The 20,802-nt window shown below is 40.6% G+C and overlaps 1 protein-coding gene across 2 annotated transcripts in view; it reads left to right on the forward strand.

Moving 5' to 3' along the window:
• VPS13A (vacuolar protein sorting 13 homolog A) overlaps positions 1-20,802 on the forward strand; it is a 350,725-nt gene that overhangs the window by 174,337 nt on the left and 155,586 nt on the right. For both annotated transcript variants that reach the window (XM_056523518.1, XM_056523526.1), the window contains exons 32-37: positions 6,158-6,325; positions 6,414-6,721; positions 6,944-7,091; positions 8,371-8,515; positions 10,242-10,372; positions 10,464-10,630. In XM_056523518.1, coding sequence (XP_056379493.1) covers positions 6,158-6,325; positions 6,414-6,721; positions 6,944-7,091; positions 8,371-8,515; positions 10,242-10,372; positions 10,464-10,630 — 1,067 coding nt within the window. The remainder of the gene's footprint in view (positions 1-6,157; positions 6,326-6,413; positions 6,722-6,943; positions 7,092-8,370; positions 8,516-10,241; positions 10,373-10,463; positions 10,631-20,802) is intronic.

Consider the following 20,802-nt stretch of genomic DNA (forward strand, 5'->3'; position numbering starts at 1 on the left):
TTTTTTACATTTGCAAAAGTCGTGAAACACCTGTGGGGTATTAAGGTTCACTTTATCCCATGTTACATTCCCCGAGGGGTCTAGTTTCCAAAATGGTATGCCATGTGGGGTTTTTTTGCTGTTCTGGCACCATAAGGGCTTCCTAAAGGTAACATGCCCCCCAAAAACCATTTCAGAAAAACGTACTCTCCAAAATCCCCTTGTCGCTCCTTCCCTTCTGAGCCCTCTACTGCGCCCGCCGAACACTTTACATAGACATATGAGGTATGTGCTTACTCGAGAGAAATTGGGCTACAAATACAAGTAAAAATTTTGTCCTTTTACCCCTTGTAAAAATTCAAAAATTGGGTCTACAAGAACATGCGAGTGTAAAAAATGAAGATTGTGAATTTTCTCCTTCACTTTGCTGCTATTCGTGTGAAACACCTAAAGGGTTAAAACGCTGACTGAATGTCATTTTGAATACTTTGGGGGGTGTAGTTTTTATAATGGGGTCATTTATGGGGTATTTCTAATATGAAGACCCTTAAAATCCACTTCAAACCTGAACTGGTCCCTGAAAAATACTGAGTTTGAAAATTTTGTGAAAAATCGGAAAATTGCTGCTGACCGTTGAAGCCCTCTGGTGTCTTCCAAAAGTAAAAACTCATCAATTTTATGATGCAAATATAAAGTAGACATATTGTATATGTGAACCAAAAAAAAATGTATTCGTAATATCCATTTTCCTTACAAGCAGAAAGCTTCAAAGTTAGAAAAATGCTAAATTTTCAAATTTTTCATCAAATTTACGGATTTTTCACCAAAAAAGGATGCAAGTATCGATAAAAATTTACCACTATGTTAACGTAGAATATGTCACGAAAAAACAATCTCGGAATCAGAATGATAACTAAAAGCATTCCAGAGTTATTAATGTTTAAAGTGACAGTGGTCAGATGTGCAAAAAACGCTCCGGTCCTTAAGGCCAAAATGGGCTCCGTCCTGAAGGGGTTAAAGTCCCATGCAAATCAATGGGAAGTGTATGTTCCCATCTAATTTCCGTTAGGCTGGAGCAATTTCATTACCTGGTACACATATTACGAGTCAGGATGGGAGGTCGGGATGGGAGGTCAAGATATGAGGTCGGGATAGGAGGTCGGGATAGAAGGTCGGGATAGGAGGTCGGGATAGGAGGTCGGGATAGGAGGACGAGATAGGAGGACGGGATAGGAGGACGGGATAGGAGGACGGGATAGGAGGTCGGGATAGGAGGACGGGGATAGGAGGTCGGGACAGGAGGTCGAGATAGGAGGTCGGGATGTGGGGTCGGGATATGACAACAATATATGAGGACTTCATATGAAGTCAAAAGCTTCCTCCTTTGTTTATTTTCCTCCCCCAAAAGGATTAGGAAGGAAAACCGGGCAACGCCGGGTACTCAGCTAGTATATATATATATATATATATATATATATATATATATATATAACTCAACGTGTGTGTATGTATGTTCCACAAAAACTTCCAAACGGCACATGTTACTTATATGTCAGCAACAAACATAGGATAGGTGATTTAACCCTTACTCACCCCCCATTTGCCAGGGGCGAGGTTTATGTTTAAAGTCCTATACAAATCTATGGAAAATATATGTTACTGCATAACTTCCAAACCGCTGGAGATATTTCGATAATACTTGGTCACATGTTACTTATATGTCCACTTAAAATATAGGATAGTTAATTTAACCCTTAACTACCCTCATTTGTGAGGGTCAGGGTTTTTGTTTAAAGTCACATGCAAATCAATGGGAAATGTATGTTCTCACATAACTTCTGCATGGCGATATTTCAATACCTGGTACACATATTACAGGTCGGGATATGAGGACGGGATGGGAGGTTGAGATAGGAGGATGGGTTAGGAGGTCGAGATAGGAGGATGGGATAGAAGGTCGAGATAGGAGGACGGGATAGGAGGTCGAGATAGGAGGACGGGATAGGAGGTCGAGATTGGAGGACGGGATAGGAGGACCGGGATAGGAGGACGGTATAGGAGGTCGAGATAAGAGGACAGTATAGGGGGTTGAGATAGGAGGACGGGATAGGAGGACGGGATAGAAGGTTGTGATATGAGGACGGGAAAGGAGGTCGAGATAGGAGGACGGGATAGGATGACGGGATAGGATGACGGGATAGGTGGTCGGGATATGAAGTCAAAATCTTCCTCTTTTGTTTATTTTCCTCCCCAACAAGGATTAGGAAGAAAAAACCGGGCAACGCCGGGTACTCAGCTAGTAATATATATATATTTAGATTGTGCAAAACAATATATTTACTTATGCCAGAGAAGAATTTTAGCTTGGTGATTAAACTGGGTATTATTTTACTTTAAAAGCCACCAGATAAAAAAAATTGTACAATTACCCAAAAAGAAGATGAGACAAGAAATCAGTCCCTCAGGTCCCTAATCTACAGGGATATTCCAAAGACGCAGGCTTCACCATGAGCTGCATTAAACGTGTGGATACGCACCCGGTATCCTGCCACTGCAGGACTTTGTCGGTCACTCCACTCAGCGTCAGTGTCTTGGAGTCATCATGCAGCCTGCGGGATCTGTTATAATATCTGGATGCAACTGCTGGACCCTTACTGGATGATTCCCTGGCTACATGACACATTTGGGCATGGTGTATATTTATACATAAAAATTCTCATCCTATAAGTAAATGTCTTTAAAGAATTGGTGGCACTACATCTTTATGTATGGCAAAAATTTGCCATTAAATGTGGTTCGCCCCCTGAAGACGTCCCCATGTTTGGAGAAATGTGTGCATGCGGACAGAAACGCTTTGGAAACGCGTGTATTTTGTACACTCTATTATAAATTTGCTTTCCAGATTATATGTGTACTGTTTACTTGCAGTGATACTGTTTGTGTAATATCACTAGAGATGAGCGAACTTACAGTAAATTCGATTCGTCACGAACTTCTCGGCTTGGCAGTTGATGACTTATCCTGCGTAAATTAGTTCAGCCTTCAGGTGCTCCGGTGGGCTGGAAAAGGTGGATAAATTCCTAGGGAAGAGTCTCCTAGGACTGTATCCACCTTTTCCAGCCCACCGGAGCACCTGAAGGCTGAACTAATTTATGCAGGAAAAGTCATCAACTGCCGAGCCGAGAAGTTTGTGACGAATCAAATTTACTGTAAGTTCGCTCATCTCTAAATATCACCTAAACAGTAAAGTAGTGTCTTTTATGTTTTCCCTCTTTGTATATCCCTGTAGATAAGGGACATGAGAGACTGATTTCTTGTGTCCACTTCTTTTTGGGTAATTGTACAATTTTTTCATCTGGTGCATTTTACTGATTATTTTGAATAAAGTTGTAGTTTTTAACGACACCCCTTTATTATATTTTTTTTGATACTTCATTTGTCTGTGGGGTTATTATTTGGCATTTGTGTGGCCTTGATTTATTACACAAATGTTTGTTTTGTTTTATTATTTTACTTTGTGTGTAAGATATATGTACCTGTTAATTCATTGTACAAAATTGCGCTGTTTGTTAGTAGCTTCTACAAAGATGTATGTTTACTTTCAATTGTAAGATTTTGAATTACTTTGATTAGGGCCCGATTTTGATGGCTAGAGTAGTAGGTTAAAGGGGTACTCCAATGGAAAACCCTTTTTTTTTTTTTTTTTTTTTTTAAATCAACTGGTGCCAGAAAGCTAAACAGATTTGTAAATTACTTCTATTAAAAATCTTAATCCTTCCAGTACATATCAGCTGCTGTATTATCCACAGGAAGTCCTTTTTTTTTTTTTTTTTTTTTTTTTTTTATTTCCTTTCTGCCTGACCACAGTGCTCTCTGCTGACACCTCTGCCCATTTTAGGAACTGTCCAGAGTAGGAGCAAATACCCATAGAAAACCTCTGCTGTGGTCAGTACCTACAATGCTTGGGCATTGTAGCAGAGAGCACTGTGGTTATGCAGCAAGGAAATTCAAAAAGTAAATAATTTCCTGTGGATCATAACTGTAGCTGATAAGTGCTGGAAGGATTAAGATTTTTTTATAGAAATAATTTACAAATCTGTTTAACTTTCTGGCACCAGTTGGTTAAATTTTTTTCTTCAGTGGGGTACCCCTTTAACTCAATGCATAAATGATTCCGTAATGGTTTGAGGGACATGAAAGGAAGATCTAGGTGTTAAATTGTTAGATCAAGCATCTGTGCTTGAAGAAATCTGTTCCTTAGAGGCTCCACTTTGCAAATTACAGGCCTTAAAGGGGTACTCCCATGGAAAACTTTTTTTTTTTTTATCAACTGGTGTCAGAAAGTTAAACAAATTTGTAAATTACTTCTATTAAAAATTTTTTAATCCTTCCAGTTCTTTTTAGGGGCTATATGCTACAGAAGAAATTATTTTCTTTTTGGATTTCTCTGATGTCATGACCACAGTGCTCTCTGCTGACCTGCTCTCCACAGCAGGAGAAAATCCCCATAGCAAACACATGCTGCTCTGGAGAGTTCCTAAAATGGACAGCAGAGGTCAGCAGAGAGCACTGTGGTCATGACATCAGAGAATTCCAAAAAGAAAAGCATTTCCTCTGTAGTATACAGCCCCTAAAATGTATTGGAAGGATTAAGATTTTTTAATAGAAGAAATTTACAAATCTGTTTAACTTTCTGGCACCAGTTGATTTAAAAAAAAAAAAAAAAAAAAAATTTCCACGGGAGTACCCCTTTAATCTGTTAAGGACCCAGGACGTACAGGTATGTCCTGAGTCCGCTCCCGTCTTAATTGCGTGTGGCCATGGCGTCATAGTGGGTCGGACCCGTGGCTAATGGCGCGCGGCACTGATCGCGGTGCCGCACGCTATTAACCCTTTAGACGTGGCGTTCAAAGTTGAACGCCGCCTCTAAAGTGAAAGTAAATCGTTGCCGGTTAGCTCATGGGGCTGTTTGTGATCGACGCAGCGAAATCGCGGCATCCTGAACAGTTGTAAGACACGAGGAGGGTCTCCTACCTTGCCTCCTGGTGTCCGATCGCCGAATGACTGCTCAGTGCCTGAGATCCAGGCATGAGCAGTCAAGCGGCAGAATCATTGATCAATGGTTTCCTATGAGAAACCATTGAACAATGTAAAAGATCAGTGAGTGCAGTGTTATAGCCCCCTATGAGAGCTGTAACACTGCAAAAAATCATTTAACCCCTTCCCTAATAAAAGTTTTAATCACCCCCCTTTTCCCATTAAAAAAAAAAAACTGTGTTAATAAAAATAAACATGTGGTATCGCCGTGTGCAGAAATGTCCGAATTATAAGAATATATCATTATTCAAACCGCACGGTCAATGGCGTACGCGCAAAAAAATTCCAAAGTCCAAAATAGTGTATTTTTGGTCACTTTTTATATCATGAAAAAATGAATAAAAAGCGATCAAAAAGTCCAATCAATACAAAAATGGTACCAAAAAAACATCAGATCATGGGGCAAAAAATGAGCTCTCCTACCGCCCCATATGCGGAAAAATAAAAAGTTATAGGGGTCAGAAGATGACAGTTTTAAACGTATAAATTTTCCTGCATGTAGTTATGATTTTTTACAGAAGTACGACAAAATCTAACCTATATAAGTAGGGTATCATTTTAATCGTATGGATCTAGAGAATAAAGGGAAATTGTCATTTTTACCGAAAAATGTACTGCGTAGAAACGGAAGCCCCTAAAAGTTACAAAATGGCTTTTTTTTTTTCAATTTTGTCTCACAATTATTTTTTTTCCGTTTCACCGTAGATTTATGGGTAAAATGAGTGATGTTATTACAAAGTAGAATATGTGGTGCAAAAAATAAGCCATCATTTGGGTTTTTAGGTGCAAAATTGAAAGAGTTATGATTTTTTAAAGGTAAGGAGGAAAAAACGAAACTGCAAAAAACGGAAAAACCCCGGGTCATTAAGGGCTTAAAGGATCTGCTGACCATGTTCATGCCAGATAGAAAAGGACACCTTGAGACTTGTGAGGTCTATGTTTTATGTGTCAGAGCTGTTTTGACACCACAAGGGGGACATACACAATATTAGGAAGGTGGTTTTACTGTTGCGAGAAGATCTGTGTATATGTATGATTATTTATAGTTTTAGCACTCTATAGTTCCTTTCTTCTTTCTTAGGCGGTTTACATTACTGGAAAAGAAGTCTTCAGTTTTAAAATGGTCTCTTATGTTGGTGCTACTGAAGGAGCTGCTTACAATGATATGAACATAGTGGATAGCACGATCACACTGACAGTGGGATGCATACAGGTCATCTTTGTCAACAAATTTATTTCAGCTCTTCTGGTAAGTCATTTGCTTTTTATATTGAATTATTCTACATAAGTGATTGTACAGTGGTTTTGCAATAGCCATTTCTTTGTAATTTTTTTAGGCTTTCATAAATAATTTCCAGACAGCTAAGGAAGCGTTAACGGAAGCCACAGTACATGCTGCAGAAAAGGCTGCCAGTGGTGTGAAAGAGCTGGCCCAGCACAGTTTCCGACTATCTTTGGACATTAACATTAAAGCCCCTGTTGTGATTGTGCCTCAGTCCTCTACATCAACAAATGTACTGGTTGCAGATTTAGGTCTCATCAACATAAAGAACAATTTTTCTATTGTAACACCAAGAATCCGCAGTAGTCTACCACCTGTGGTTGACTGTATAATGGTGAAGCTGAGTGATCTCAAGTTATACAGGTTTATAGCTAAATAATATTTTTTTTTCCACTCTTCTTTTGTAACTATCACACTTCAGTATGTACCTTATATTACACTTCAGTATGTAACTGTATAAATTGTTTAAATAAAAACTCATACACAAATATATTTGTAAAGCTCTTTGTAGAGCTGTAACGCTGAAATGAAATAGTTTTGCCAATAAAAATGACACCTTATTCTTTTCTGTTTATTCTTTCACAGAACCCTGTTTGAAAATGGATCTTTGAGATCAGAGATAGAACTGCTCCAACCGTTAAATCTGGACATCACAATTGAGCGTAATTTGTCAGCTGCCTGGTACAGTGATATTCCAGATATTAAGATCATTGGACATCTAAAGCCAATGAATGTAGGTTTCGATGGCAGCAAAATTAAGTCAAAATTTTTCATTTTGTTAAAGGGAATATGTTAGCGCCAGGCCATGATCCAACAGTGTCATGTAGCTGTTGGTGTCAAAACAGAGAAAATGACACTTTATATTTTATATGAAGAAGCCATTTATATTTTTATTGCGAGGGGCCTTTTCACTCATTTTTTAGTATTTTTATTTTATTTTTTACACTTTTATAGCCCCCATAGGGGACTATTTATAGCAATTTTTAGATTGCATATACTGAACAGTACTAAGCAAAGGCATAGCACTGATCAGTATTATCGGCGATTTTCTTCTCTGGTCTGCTCGATTTTAGACTAGAGAAGATGATGCCGGGATGACGGGCAGGGCAGGTGAGGGGACCTCCAGCCGCCATATTGGATGATTGGATCCCCGCGAGCGATCTGATCATTCGTTTAAACACCCACATTGCCGCAGATGCTGTGATCTGTATTGATCACGGCATCCAAGGGGTTAATGGCAGACATAATCGCAATCGCTGATGTCCACCATTACTGGCAGGTCCCTGGCTGCTGATAGCAGCCGGGACCTTCCGTGCATAATGCTCGCATCATGTACAGGACCTAAATGTTCATCCTGGTGCATTAAGTACCAACACATCAGGACGTACATTTACGTCCATTGTCTTTAAGGGGATAATAGAGTAGGTTCTCTGTTCATCGCCCCCAGAGTGGAGAATAGTTACTAAGAGTGTTTAAAGGGGTTATCCAGGAAAAAACTTTTATATATCAACTGGCTCCAGAAAGTTTAACAGATTTGTAAATTACTTCTATTAAAAAATCTTAATCCTTTCAGTTCTTATGAGCTGATGAAGTTGAGTTGTTCTTCTTCTGTCTAAGTGCTCTCTGATGACACCTGTCTCTGGGGACCGCCCAGTTTAGAAGCAGATCCCCATAGCAAACCTCTTCTACTCAGACAGAAAACAACAACTCAACTTCAGAAGCTGATAATTATTGAAAGGATTAAGATTTTGTTTTATAGAAGTAATTTACAAATCTGTTTAACTTTCTGGAGCCAGTTGATATAAAAAAAAAAGTTTTTTCCTGGAATACCCCTTTAACTTTTGAGGACCTTAAATGTGAGATATTATGCAGGCAGTGTAATGATATGTTTTGGCACTGTGAAATGCTTTATAATCCATGTGATGACACAGCTAAATGGTGATTGAGCCCTAACTGATGTACAAACCATACTTCAATAAGAATTATGACAATTGTTCTGTGTTCTGTTATAGCTTATTCTAGGGCAGGAGGACTTGACGATCATTCTCAGGACATTGAATGAAAACCTAGGAGAAACCTCAGATAAGTCTGATCCTGAGAAAAATAAAAGTGAAACTTCAAGCAGCGGTACTAATAGCCCATCTCACATCACCTCAGGTAACTTCAAATGAAAACCTTCAAGACTTATAATGGGAGAGTTTCTATGTTTTAGTTTATAAACAGCTGAATACTCTGACTATTGCAGTGTGTGGATTATAGCATACTAAACTCAAGAGACACTACTCAGAAGTCTAAATGACTATTTCTCTGTCGCTCTTCATTGGGAGACACCTTACTGATGGGTATATTCTCTTTCCACTAGGAGGCGCTGACACTAGGAAAAAAAGTCAGCTCCTCCCTGGCAGAATATACCCACCCACTGGAAGTGAGGTAACCAGTTTTAGCGAGTGTCAGTAGGAGGCAAGACACAGGTCTGGAGCTCCCCAGACCTGTTCATTTATTTTATTATTTTCTTGTTAAGTATGTCCAGTTAGATTCTTTTTCCTAGGTCATTTTTCTAGGTTGGGCAACAAGAGCATGGCGCTACCTGATCAACCACATGCTACAAAGGGTCACAGTGCATAAGAGTATGGGCCGTCAACCCCTTATCGCCAATGGCCTGGCGGTAGTACCCTGGGTCTGGGTCCCCCACTTGCCTCTGCTCGCCTCGCTAGGGCAGCCCGGCTTGATGCACCGTGGCCTAATACTGGCTGAAGACTTCAGGGTGAGTATGAGAAGATGGAGCCATGGGTGAGTATGTACTACAACCTCCCTTCTCCTTCTCCCTTGCTCATCTGTAGTCCGGAGGGCCTGCCCTCCCCTCTCTTTGGGCCCAACATGTCCACATGTATTGCGGCCAGGCACACTCATTCTCATTCGGCCGGAGACTCATTGCTGCTCTGGTGCCACGCAGCCGTCCACTTCCCCAGTGGGGGTGCAATACACCCACTTACTACTTATTGCGGCCAGGTGCAGTGTACTGGCCGCATCCTTTATTAGAATGACTGGAGACCTACAGCTGCAACAGCGGGTCTCCGGTCCCACGCGGCCGACAGCGGCCTCATTGCGCGCACACAGTGTTCTGGCCGAGTTCTTTATAGGCTGACCGGAGACCTACAGTTGCAGGCAGCGCATCTCCGGTCCCACGCGGCCGACCGTGTTCCTTAGTGCCGGACTAGCCCTCTGTCTGGTTAGTCCGATCTGGCTTCCTAGTCCCCTTTTCTTTTCTCTATTTGGACCGAAGGTTTAGAGTATCTACATAGGATGGTCTCTTCCTTTTGGCGTCCTAGTCCATTTCCATGGACGGGGGTTCTTCTGGGAGCTCAGTTTCTTGGCCTCTGTTGTCTCTGGCCCGGGATCTTGTCCGCGGGCCTTACGGTCGAGCGGTTTCGGTCTCTGGACTGTTTTCCTTTCCCTGGTGGTTGTCTTTCCCACCCTAGGGGACTGCTTTGGTACGTCCCATCAGTAAGGTATCCCCCAATGAAGAGCGACAGAGAAAAGGAGATTTTTTTTGTACCGTAAATCTCATTCTCGTAGCCTTCATTGGGGGACACCGTTCCCACCCATTTCTTCATTTTTTGTCAGGCTTATCTTTTCCGTTTTTTTTTTTTTATCTGGGATTCTTTCTAGGGTCTTTCGGACATGTTCTTTGTTGGCTTCTCCTACTGCTTTGTGACAAAACTGCTTACTTCACTTCCAGTGGGCGGGTATATCCTGCCAGGGAGCAGATTACTTTTTTTTCCTAGTGTCAACGCCTCCTATTGGCAAGACCCATCAGTAAGGTGTCCCCAATGAAGTACAAAAAAAGTCTCCTTATTTTAATCTTGATTTTTTTTTTTGTTAGGCACAACAGTGGTGACCGCAGCTGTAGTTGAGACATACACAACTATTAAAGTGAAGACCACGTTGAAGTTGGATTTCCAGTTTGACTCGCTTACTTTAAACTTGTATAGCTCCGGCCCAAGCTCCCCTCTGGTAATAACCATTGGAATGGGAAACCTAAATGTAGCCTTTCTTGATCTGCACTTACGACAGTTGTATAACTAGTTTATTCCTCTTTTGACAGAAAACAATCAGTGTAAGAGATATTAGTTTAAAACTTGCAGAGTTCAAGCTGGGTCTGATTTCAACAACTATCAAGATGTCCTCTGATGGGTCCATGAGTGCTGCTGTAAAACTTACAAACTGTATTCTGGATGATAAAAGACAAGCTGTTCAGAAGGCAACACCACGGTACTGCATTGTTTGTGTATCTGAAATTATCAGCTCTGTCTACATTTTGGCAGCATATGTATTTTGCAAGTTTCTTGTAACAGGTACCACATATGTTGTATGGTATGCCACGGTTTTACGTCCGGTCAGAAAACTGGATACGGGGCAAAAATGTGCCGACCGGAGTCACTGGTTGACTTCGGTCGTCTCGTTGAAATGCATTAGATACAGGCTGGGTCCGGCTGGGATACGGGAGCACCCGGTTTTCACTCCCCACAACCGCATCCGGCAGCCATACATTCAAATCGTAGTGTGAACCCACCCTAAATTGGGTGCCTTTTATAATTATAGCATGTAATGTATAGGTATTCAGTTATTTTACATGTAACTAGCGGAGTACCCGATGTTGCTTTCTACCTAAACCTTGTGGGAGAGGAAAATGCTGTTCTTTAATGTTTTTTTTTTTACTTTGATTGCACTTGGGCTTTAACTTTACGTTTCGTTGGAGGCATTTTCAATAATTAACTTATTGGTGCCATTTCAGGAAATAAACATTTCTTCAATGTGGCTACTTCCCCATACAGATAATTTCTTCAGGAGACTGGGAAAGCTAGGGGAGTAAATAGAACCCTGCCCTTTCTACTGCCTGCCACTCAGCTAGCCTAGTCTTCTTAAAGGGGTACTCTGATGGCAAAATAAAATTTTTAAATCAACTGGTGGCAAAAAGTTAAACAGATTTGTTATTATTATTTCTATTTAAAAATCGTAACCCCTTTCTTCCCTAGGACGTTTGCATACGTCCCAGTTGCTAACGTGTTAGCGCAACTGAACATATGCATACGTCCTGGCGATATCCTGCTTAGCTCAATGCGCTGCAGGAGATCGCCAGCAGGTCCCGGCTGTCAGCTGCCGAGACCGGGATCACGCCAATCTCTCCAGCATTAACCTCATAGATTCCATGATCAGTCCTGAGTCGTGATCAGTCAGTAGAGAGCACTTTGGTCAGACTGGAAAGAACTATATAACTTCCTGTGGAGCATACAACAACTGATAAGTACAGGAAGGATTAAGATTTTTATATAAAAGTAATTTGCAAATCTATTAAAAAAAAGTACTCAGTCCTCAGTCTCCCACCTGTTCAAACAGGTATGTGATGGAGGAATGGATTCACTAGACAATATTGTAAAAGATTTATTATGAATATAACCAATCCACAAACCGCAGGGCCCTACGGATGTGTAATGTAATTAAAGTAAAATGATTATTTGCTCACTAATAACTTCTGCCCATATGTAATCATACAAATATTGAATTTAAACAGTACAAATGGTAAGCGATTGATCTCATCTGTAAAAATAAAATATATCCTAAACATATATCCTAAAAATATCCTGTGAAGAGTATCCTAAAAGAAAAAATAGCCTGCAAAAAAGAGAATTTCCACAAATGATATAAAATCCGTCCTATAATAAAAAACAATAATGTGACAAATCTCTGGATATTTTGTATCAGTTCCACAAATGGCTTGTAACAGTTCCACAGGCAATTTATATAAGGGTAAATTTATAACAGTTTTTCAATCCTGTAAGAAGCATATAATGTTTCTCCTGTGCCGCAATAATATTATACTGTATATTTTCTGGTACAATAAGGCATATAGTCGTCTCCGCTGTTAATCCTAAAAAGGAAGACGTTCTCGGCACTGTGTGCCACTCACCACCCTTATGATTCGGGGTCCCGGTGTCTGAAGGTTCAGTCCATACGCTCCAGGCTGCAGAGGTAACGTGCCTCGATGCAGCTGCTGCTCACAGCGCATTCTTCGGTAATCCCCGGTGGCGTGTGATGTCATGGGTCAGCTGATTTCAGTCAAGTACATAGGCACTCCAAGGGTGGTTTCAATGGTGTATATGATGCAAATGATGCAGATTAGCGGAGGTTTGTACACTGAATTAGAAAATTATACTGGGACTTGTAGTCCGTGCCGCTAGATGGGGATAAAAAGTCCCTTGTTTCTGTCACAGCTATAGCAATGAATGTTCCATCAAAAAACGTCCAAATAATGTCCAGACAATGTCCAAACAATTATTTAATATAAAACGCAGAGTATGAACAGGGCAATAATCCAAAAAAAACTTCAGATCTCAAAAAATAAATAAATAACAAAAACCAAAAGCGTTTCGGGGTGTCAAAAGGAATAAAATATTATAAATATTAAAATACCCCTTCCTCAGTGGTGTCTAAATCAGTCTGAAGCTCTGGTCTTTATATATAGTCCCTATGATTAACACCTGATGTATCCCTAAAAGATCTAAAAATACTGGGATGGACTCCATTTTCATGGAGACATGGATAGTTCCAGTGGTTGTTAGGAGCAACGGTTTTTATATCAACTAGTAAAATTTTCATCAATGTTGCCATAATACTAAAAGTAATAAGTGAGTAAGATAAAGTATAATAATGATATAAATAAATGGAAAAATAAATGAAAATATAAATAATTAAAAATGATGAAACAATGATAATAGACGTAAGACAAATAAAGACAAATAAAAATAGAAATATATTAATATATTAAAAATATATTCTTCTATGTGACTTGGATGCTGATCTAGAGGAGAAAGCAGGACAAACATTCTATACTGTGTTCATTTATATAATCATAGGGCGTGGGGAACGGTCAGAGGATAGCCCCGGGTGTTAGCAACGGGGCCAGCCTCTGCACGGAATCCACGCCCTATAAGAAACCGAAGAGTTCCAAATTTGAATTAAGGCCCCTCGGTTCCAAACTTTCAAATTCAAATATCTTCTGACTCTCCGCCTTGGACATTCTCACCATGTGGCAACCACCTCGCCAATCTTGTTTGATTTGCTGGATTCCTGTAAACACTAGCCCCGAAGGGTCCCTATTATGACATGTTGAGAAATGACTAGACAAAGGATGCTTGAGACAACCTTTTCTAATATTGTATATGTGTTCAGATATCCTAATTCTGAGGGATCTTTTTGTTCGTCCCACGTACTGTTTGTTACAATTACACTGTAACACATAAATTACTCCCTTAGTATTACAAGTTATCAATTCTGGGATTTTCCAACTAAATGAATTAACCGTAGAACGAACTTCTACAGTTTTTTTTGGACCATGTGTGGTACGACAATTTGGCCAACTCCCAGAACGTACAAAACCCTTAGTTGTCAACCAGGTTTGAGAGGTTTTTTGGTTGCCCGGATTTTTCACCGTTGGAGCTACAGGGATCCCCAAATTTGGGGCCTTTGTGTAAATCACAGGGGGATTTGGGGGTAATGTACTACCAATACTTTTATCATTTTGTGCTAAATGCCAATGTTTTTTTAAAATTTGTTCTACTGTTTTATTGTCAATGTTATAAGGTAAAACTATTTTCGGTTGTTGTTCCCATATCCCTGTTTCTTTAGAATGATTGATTTTCAAAAAAAGGTCTTTCTGTCCAATTTATTTACCTCCCCAAAGAATTTCTCTATCACTTGTATGGGATATTGTTTTTCTATGAATTGTAAAGTTAAATTCCTAGCTTCTTCTTGGAACGGTGTTTCCCGAGTACAATTTCGTTTTAAATGCCTACATTGACCCTTGGGGATGTTTATCAGCCACCTAGGCAGATTGCAACTGTTAAATTGTATGTAGCTGTTCTTGGCAGTTGGTTTCACAAATGTTTTGCACTGTAATTTATTGGATGTAACATAAATTTCCAAATCTAAAAACTCGATTTTTTCTCTATTTATCGTAGATGTAAACTTTAGATTATGATTATTCACATTTAGATCTTTTATAAACTCTTCCAGATCAGACTGAGCACCCCGCCAAACTAAAAAAATGTCATCTATGTATCTTTTCCAGAGCACCAGGTTTGCGCCGAGCTTGGGACTGATGGTATCTTGTTCCCATGTTGCCATAAAGAGGTTGGCATAGCTCGGCGCAAACTTGGTGCCCATGGCTGTACCTGTCTGCTGTAAATAATAATGATCTTCAAAATAAAAAAAATTATGGGTAAGAATAAAGTGAATCGCTGATGTGATGTATGTGATTTGCTCTGGTTTAATATTACCCTTTTCCAGAAATCTGGTAACTGCTTGAATCCCCAACTGGTGGTCTATGATGGTATTTAATGAACTTACATCTAGAGTTGTGAGTATATGTTCTGATGTCCAAGTGAGTTTTTCAACAATATTAATTATCTGAGTTGTGTCTTTTAGATAATGATCTATCTGTTTGAGGAATGGCTGCAAAAAACGGTCTAAGTATTGTGATAAGTTAGATGTCAATGACCCAATACCGGAAACTATAAACTATAGGCCTACCGGGGGGGGGGGGTGTGTGAAAATAATCCTTGTGGGTTTTGAGCAAACAATAGAAAACGGGCAAACGTTCGAGGGTGTTCAGTATGAAACTGGATTCTTTTTCATTAATCACTCCAACTTCCAAAGCTTCTTTACATAAATTTGTCAGTTCTTCATTAAACTTCAATGTGGGGTCTGCTTCAAATTTTTTATATGTTGTGGGGTCCCCCAACTGTCTCAGACATTCTCTAGTATAGTCCTCAGAATTTTGAATCACCACCGCCCCGCCTTTATCCGCGGAACTGATGGTGATCTCTGGATTAGTTTTAAGTTCTTGAATGGCTTGTTTTTCTCTTAGACTAATATTATAGGTTCTTCTATTTTTCCCTTTCAATTGTCTCAAATCATTCTCTACAGATTTTCTAAAAGATGCCAAATCTGAACCCATTTCTGATTTAGGATATAACCAGGACTTAGGTCGGCATTCAGTATGTATGTATTCTGAGTCAGATGTTTTTCGTTCTAGAGGATGTTTTAAAAAATATTTTTTCAAACATAAGTTACGAATAAACTTCTCAACACCAATATATGTCAATTTTTTTTAATGTACAATCTGGGGCAAATTTTAATCCCTTGTTTAAAACGGATTCCTGTGCCTGAGTGAGTGTATAACTACTAATAATTATTATTATTGAGGTGGTTGCATCTTTCCAATTTTCTGTGGTGGTGGGTGGTTGTCTCTTTTGTCCGTGTCTCCTACGTACCCTCTTTTTTTGGAGGTTATCTGATGAATTTGCTGGAGGTCTGGGTTGATCTTCAATTGTGGAAATGGTGAAGAATTGCGTATTGGTGAGGTTTGTTGTGTAATCCTGTGTGAATTGTATACATCCCGTGTGTGTGTTCTGTCTGTGTCTGTTGTCCCAATGATTGTGATTGTGATAATTCTGACGTGGTGAATAAAATTGATTCCTGTGGTACCTCTGGGGTGAGTGGTGATATGTGCGATTCTGTTGATAGCTGCGGTGATAATATTGGTTTGAATGATATTCCTGGTCGTGTCTTTGTTTACAACAACAAAAAACGTGGTCTCAAATGGCTGTAGGTGCTCAACCCCAAATGCAGTTGTGCATTTATACTGGGGGAGCAGATCCTGCCCTTGTAGTCCCCAGCATAAAAATGCATACAATGGAGGATGCCTGCAGTGGACTACAAGTGCCACAATAGAATCCTACACCAGATAAACGGTTGGATATGTAACAATTAGAATACTACAATACAGAAATTTAGGTGCACTACTGTGGTAGATGTATACAATGACATTGGCCATCCCTCAACACTGATGTTAAAATTGAATTGAGACATTCGCCAGTGTATCCTTATATGAAGGACACACCAGAACCCGCACACCAACGCCAAGGTTTCTCAAGTGGCACGGGACCTAACGCTAACCTACCTGTGCGTGAAAAGCAAAGACCAGGGGCCAGTGGGCAATTACAGCAGCACTAGGCCGACATGCAGCCTGCTCCCAGTTACCTCCAGCGTGACTGAGCACACATACAATGGGAGGAGGGAGAGAGGCAACAAGCCCAACCCAAGTTGGCTGATATAGGTGCATGGCCTCACAGGTGCAACCATAATGCTGCCTGGAAAATGTTCAAGGTGCATTAACATATGGAGTTTACACACCTCCAAGTATAAATTTTTAAACAACAACAAAAATGTGTTTGATTTGGGGAATCCTGATAATGATTCCGTTGGTGACCCTGTGGGTGACCTTGTAACGGGTGAGTTACGTGTCCCTGATTTGAATTTAAATTTTCTTGTGGTGGTGCTCGGTGTTGTTGGCCACCCCCCAAAAAAACATAATTATTTTTATTTTGAAGATCATTATTATTTACAGCAGACAGGTACAGCCATGGGCACCAGGTTTGCCCGAGCTATGCCAACCTCTTTATGGCAGCATGGGAACAAGATACCATCAGTCCCAAGCTTGGCGCAAACCTGGTGCTCTGAAAAAAATACATAGATTACTTTTTTTAGTTTGGCGGGGTGCTCAGTCTGATCTGGAAGAGTTTATAAAAGATCTAAATGTGAATAATCATAATATAAAGTTTGCACCTACGATAAATAGAGAAAAAAATCGAGTTTTTAGATTTGGAAATTTATGTTACATCCAATAAATTACAGTGCAAAACATTTGTGAAACCAACTGCCAAGAACAGCTACATACAATTTAACAGTTGCCATCTGCCTAGGTGGCTGATAAACTTCCCCAAGGGTCAATGTAGGCATTTAAAACTAAATTGTACTCTGGAAACACAGTTCCAAGAAGAAGCTAGGAATTTAACTTTACAATTCATAGAAAAACAATATCCCATACAAGTGATGGATAAATCCTTGGGGGAGGTAAATAAATTGGACAGAAAGACCTTTTTTGAAAATCATTCTAAAGAAACATGGATATGGGAACAACAACTGAAAATAGTTTTACCTTATAACATTGACCATAAAACAGTAGAACAAATTAAAAAAAAAATTGGCATTTAGCACAAAATGATAAAAGTATTGGTAGTACATTACCCCCAAATCCCCCTGTGATTTACACAAAGGCTCCAAATTTGGGGATCACTGTTGGAATCCAACAAATCAAACAAGATTGGCGAGGTGGTTGCCACATGGTGAGAATGTCCAAGGCGGAGAGTCAGAAGATATTTGAATTTGAAAGTTTGGAACCAAGGGGCCTTAATTCAAATTTGGAACTCTTCGGTTTCTTATAGGGCGCGGATTCCGTGCAGAGGCTGGCCTAGTTGCTAACACCCGGGGCTATCCTCTGACCGGTCCCCACGCCCTGTGATTATATACATGAACACAGTATAGAATGTTTGTCTTGCTTCCTCCTCTAGATCAGCATCCAAGTCACATAGAAGAATAATATATTTTTAATATATTTCTATTTTTATTTGTCTTTTATTTTTATTCTTACATCTATTATCATTGTTTCATCATTTTTATTTATTTATATTTTCATTTATTTTTCCATTTATTTATATTATTATTATACTCTTACTCACTTATTACTTTTAGTTTTAGTATTATGGCAACATTGATGAAAATTTTACTAGTTGATACAAAAACCGTTGCTCCTAACAACCACTGGAACTATCCATGTCTCCATGAGAATGAAGTCCATCCCAGTATTTGTAGATCTTTTAGGGATACATCAGGTGTTAATCATAGGGACTACATATAAAGGCCAGAGCTTCAGACTGATTTAGACACCACTGAGGAAGGGGTATTTTAATATTTATAATATTTTATTCCTTTTGACACCCCGAAACGCGTTTGGTTTTTATTTATTTATTTTTGAGATCTGAAGTTTTTTTGGGATAATTGCCCTGTTCATACTCTGAGTTTTATCTGCGATTTGTATGAAATCATTGTTTGGACATTGTCTGGACATTATTTGGACGTTTTTTGATGGAACATTCATTGCTATAGCTGTGACAGAAACAAGGGACTTTTTATCTCCATCTAGCGGCACGGACTACAAGTCCCAGTATAACTTTCTAATTCCATGTACAAACCTCCGCTAATCTGCATAATTTGCATCATATACACCATTGAAACCACCCTTGGAGTCCCTATCTACTTGCCTGTATACGGTTCACACCGGCTCCAGAGGTCAGCTGACTGAAATCAGCTGACCCGTGACATCACACACCACTGATTACCGAGGAACGTGCTGTGAGCAGCGGCTGCATCGAGGCACATTACCTCTGCAGCCTCCAGCGTACGGACTGAACCTTCAGACATCGGGACCCCGAATCATAAGGATGGTGAGTGGCACACCGTGCCGAGAACTTCTTCCTTTTTAGGATTAACAGCGGAGACGACTATATGCCTTATTGTACCAGAAAATATACAGTATAATATTATTGCGGCACAGGAGAAACATTATATGCCTCTTACAGGATTGAAAAACTGTTATAAATTTACCCTTGGATATAAATTGCCTGTGGAACTGTTACAAGCCATTTGTGGAACGGATACAAAATATCCAGAGATTTGCCACATTATTGTTTTTTACTATAGGACGGATTTTATATCATTTGTGGAAATTCTCTTTTTTGCAGGCTATTTTTTCTTTTAGGATACTCTTCACAGGATATTTTTAGGATATATGTTTAGGATATATTTTATTTTTACAGATGAGATCATTATTCCTTGTTATTAGCAGATTATCGCTTACCATTTGTACTGTTTAAATTCAATATTTCTATGATTACATATGGGCAAAAGTTATTATTGAGCAAATAATCATTTCTCTATCGGCTCCATTGGGGGGACACAGACCGTGGGTGTATGCTGCTGTCTCTAGGAGGTGTGACATTATGGTAATAAAAAAAAGTCAGCTCCTCCCAGCAGTATATACCCGCCTTCAGACCCTGAGGTAATCAGTTTAAGCTTAGTGTCTGAGGAGGTGGACATGGTCTGGAATTCTCCAGACCAGATCTTCTGATTTTTTTTGTTTTCCTAGTATAGGGACGTGTTAGTTTCTTATTCCTTTTTCTTTTCTTTTTTCAGGTGGGGACTCAGGGACTCCGGTTCCCTGTTTCCCCATTGCGAGTAAGGTGGCACAGACATTGCGTATATGCGCTGTTCACCCCCCCTCGCCAATGGTCAGCGTCTGGGTTGGTACCTCATGCTTCCGGGTCCCCCTATTTCCCTGCTCGCCTTGCTCGCGCATAGCAGCCAGGCATGATGCAGGTAACTAAAGCTGACTGAAGACTTCACTGAAGACTCCATTAGGTAAGTTTTTCTGCCTGAAGTAAGTACTTTCCTCCCTTTTCTCCTTAGGTACGGACTTGCAACCTCTGGAGACCCCCTGTTTTTGGCCCACCTTTCAGGTTATGGGGCTGGCTTATACAGGGGCTGGACTTTTATTCTGGGGAGCAGTGGCATTTCAGGGGGCATGTGGAGCAGTGGCATTTCAGGGGGCATGTAATTTATTGGGCACTTCACTGTATGTGTGTGTGTTTCTTGCGACTATGTCTGCAGCGCCTTATATGCGGCTGTCAGCCGCGGCGCTGGTACGGGCCGGGCTCTCTCAGCGCCGGCTTACTCTCACTTTCCTGACAGCGCCTTATATGCGGCTGACAGCCGCGGCGCTGGTTCAGGCCGGATGCTTTCAGCACCGGCTCATTTTCACTTCTCTTGCAGCGCCTTATATGCGTCTGACAGCCTCGGCGTTGGTACGGGCCGGGCGCTCTTAGCGCCGGCTTACTTTCATTTTCTCCGGCAGTCTCTGCTGGCGTACAGGCTTGCCCACTCTATTCCCCAAGCGCATATGCGGCTGACATGTGCGCTCGGGACAAGGAGCGGGCGCCATTACAGCTTCTTCTCGGCAGTCCATATCTCCGCCCACAGGGCGGTCGGAGCTCTTCAGAGGCGCGATATAGCCTCCAATCAGCGCCGTGGGCGCGAATTTCAGTTAGGAGGGGCCAATTAGTTAGTGCCTCTGCTTCAGGCACGCCCCTCTCTCCCTATTGGCTGGCACTCTAGCTGCACGGAGCTGAGTTCTCCTCACTGCAGCTGCCTGGCGTCACAGACTAGGATGAGAAGTCCCTGTCTTTTTTTTCTCATTATGTCAGTACCCAGAGCTGTTCCTCCCTCTAAACAGAATCCTGGAACGTCAGTGTCTTATTTTGCCTGTAAGCACTGTAATACCATGATGCCTGGCTCTGCTGAGCCCACTTGCCCTGCCTGCTCCACTGCTCTCCCAGACCCCCTGGTACCCCCTGATGCCCTTTCGGTTCCGGTGGATTCAGCCGCTACACCAGCCTGGGTTTCTTCCCTGACCCAGTATATAGCTAACT

Source organism: Hyla sarda, chromosome 1 (assembly GCF_029499605.1).
Source record: "Hyla sarda isolate aHylSar1 chromosome 1, aHylSar1.hap1, whole genome shotgun sequence".
Taxonomy (NCBI): domain Eukaryota; kingdom Metazoa; phylum Chordata; class Amphibia; order Anura; family Hylidae; genus Hyla; species Hyla sarda.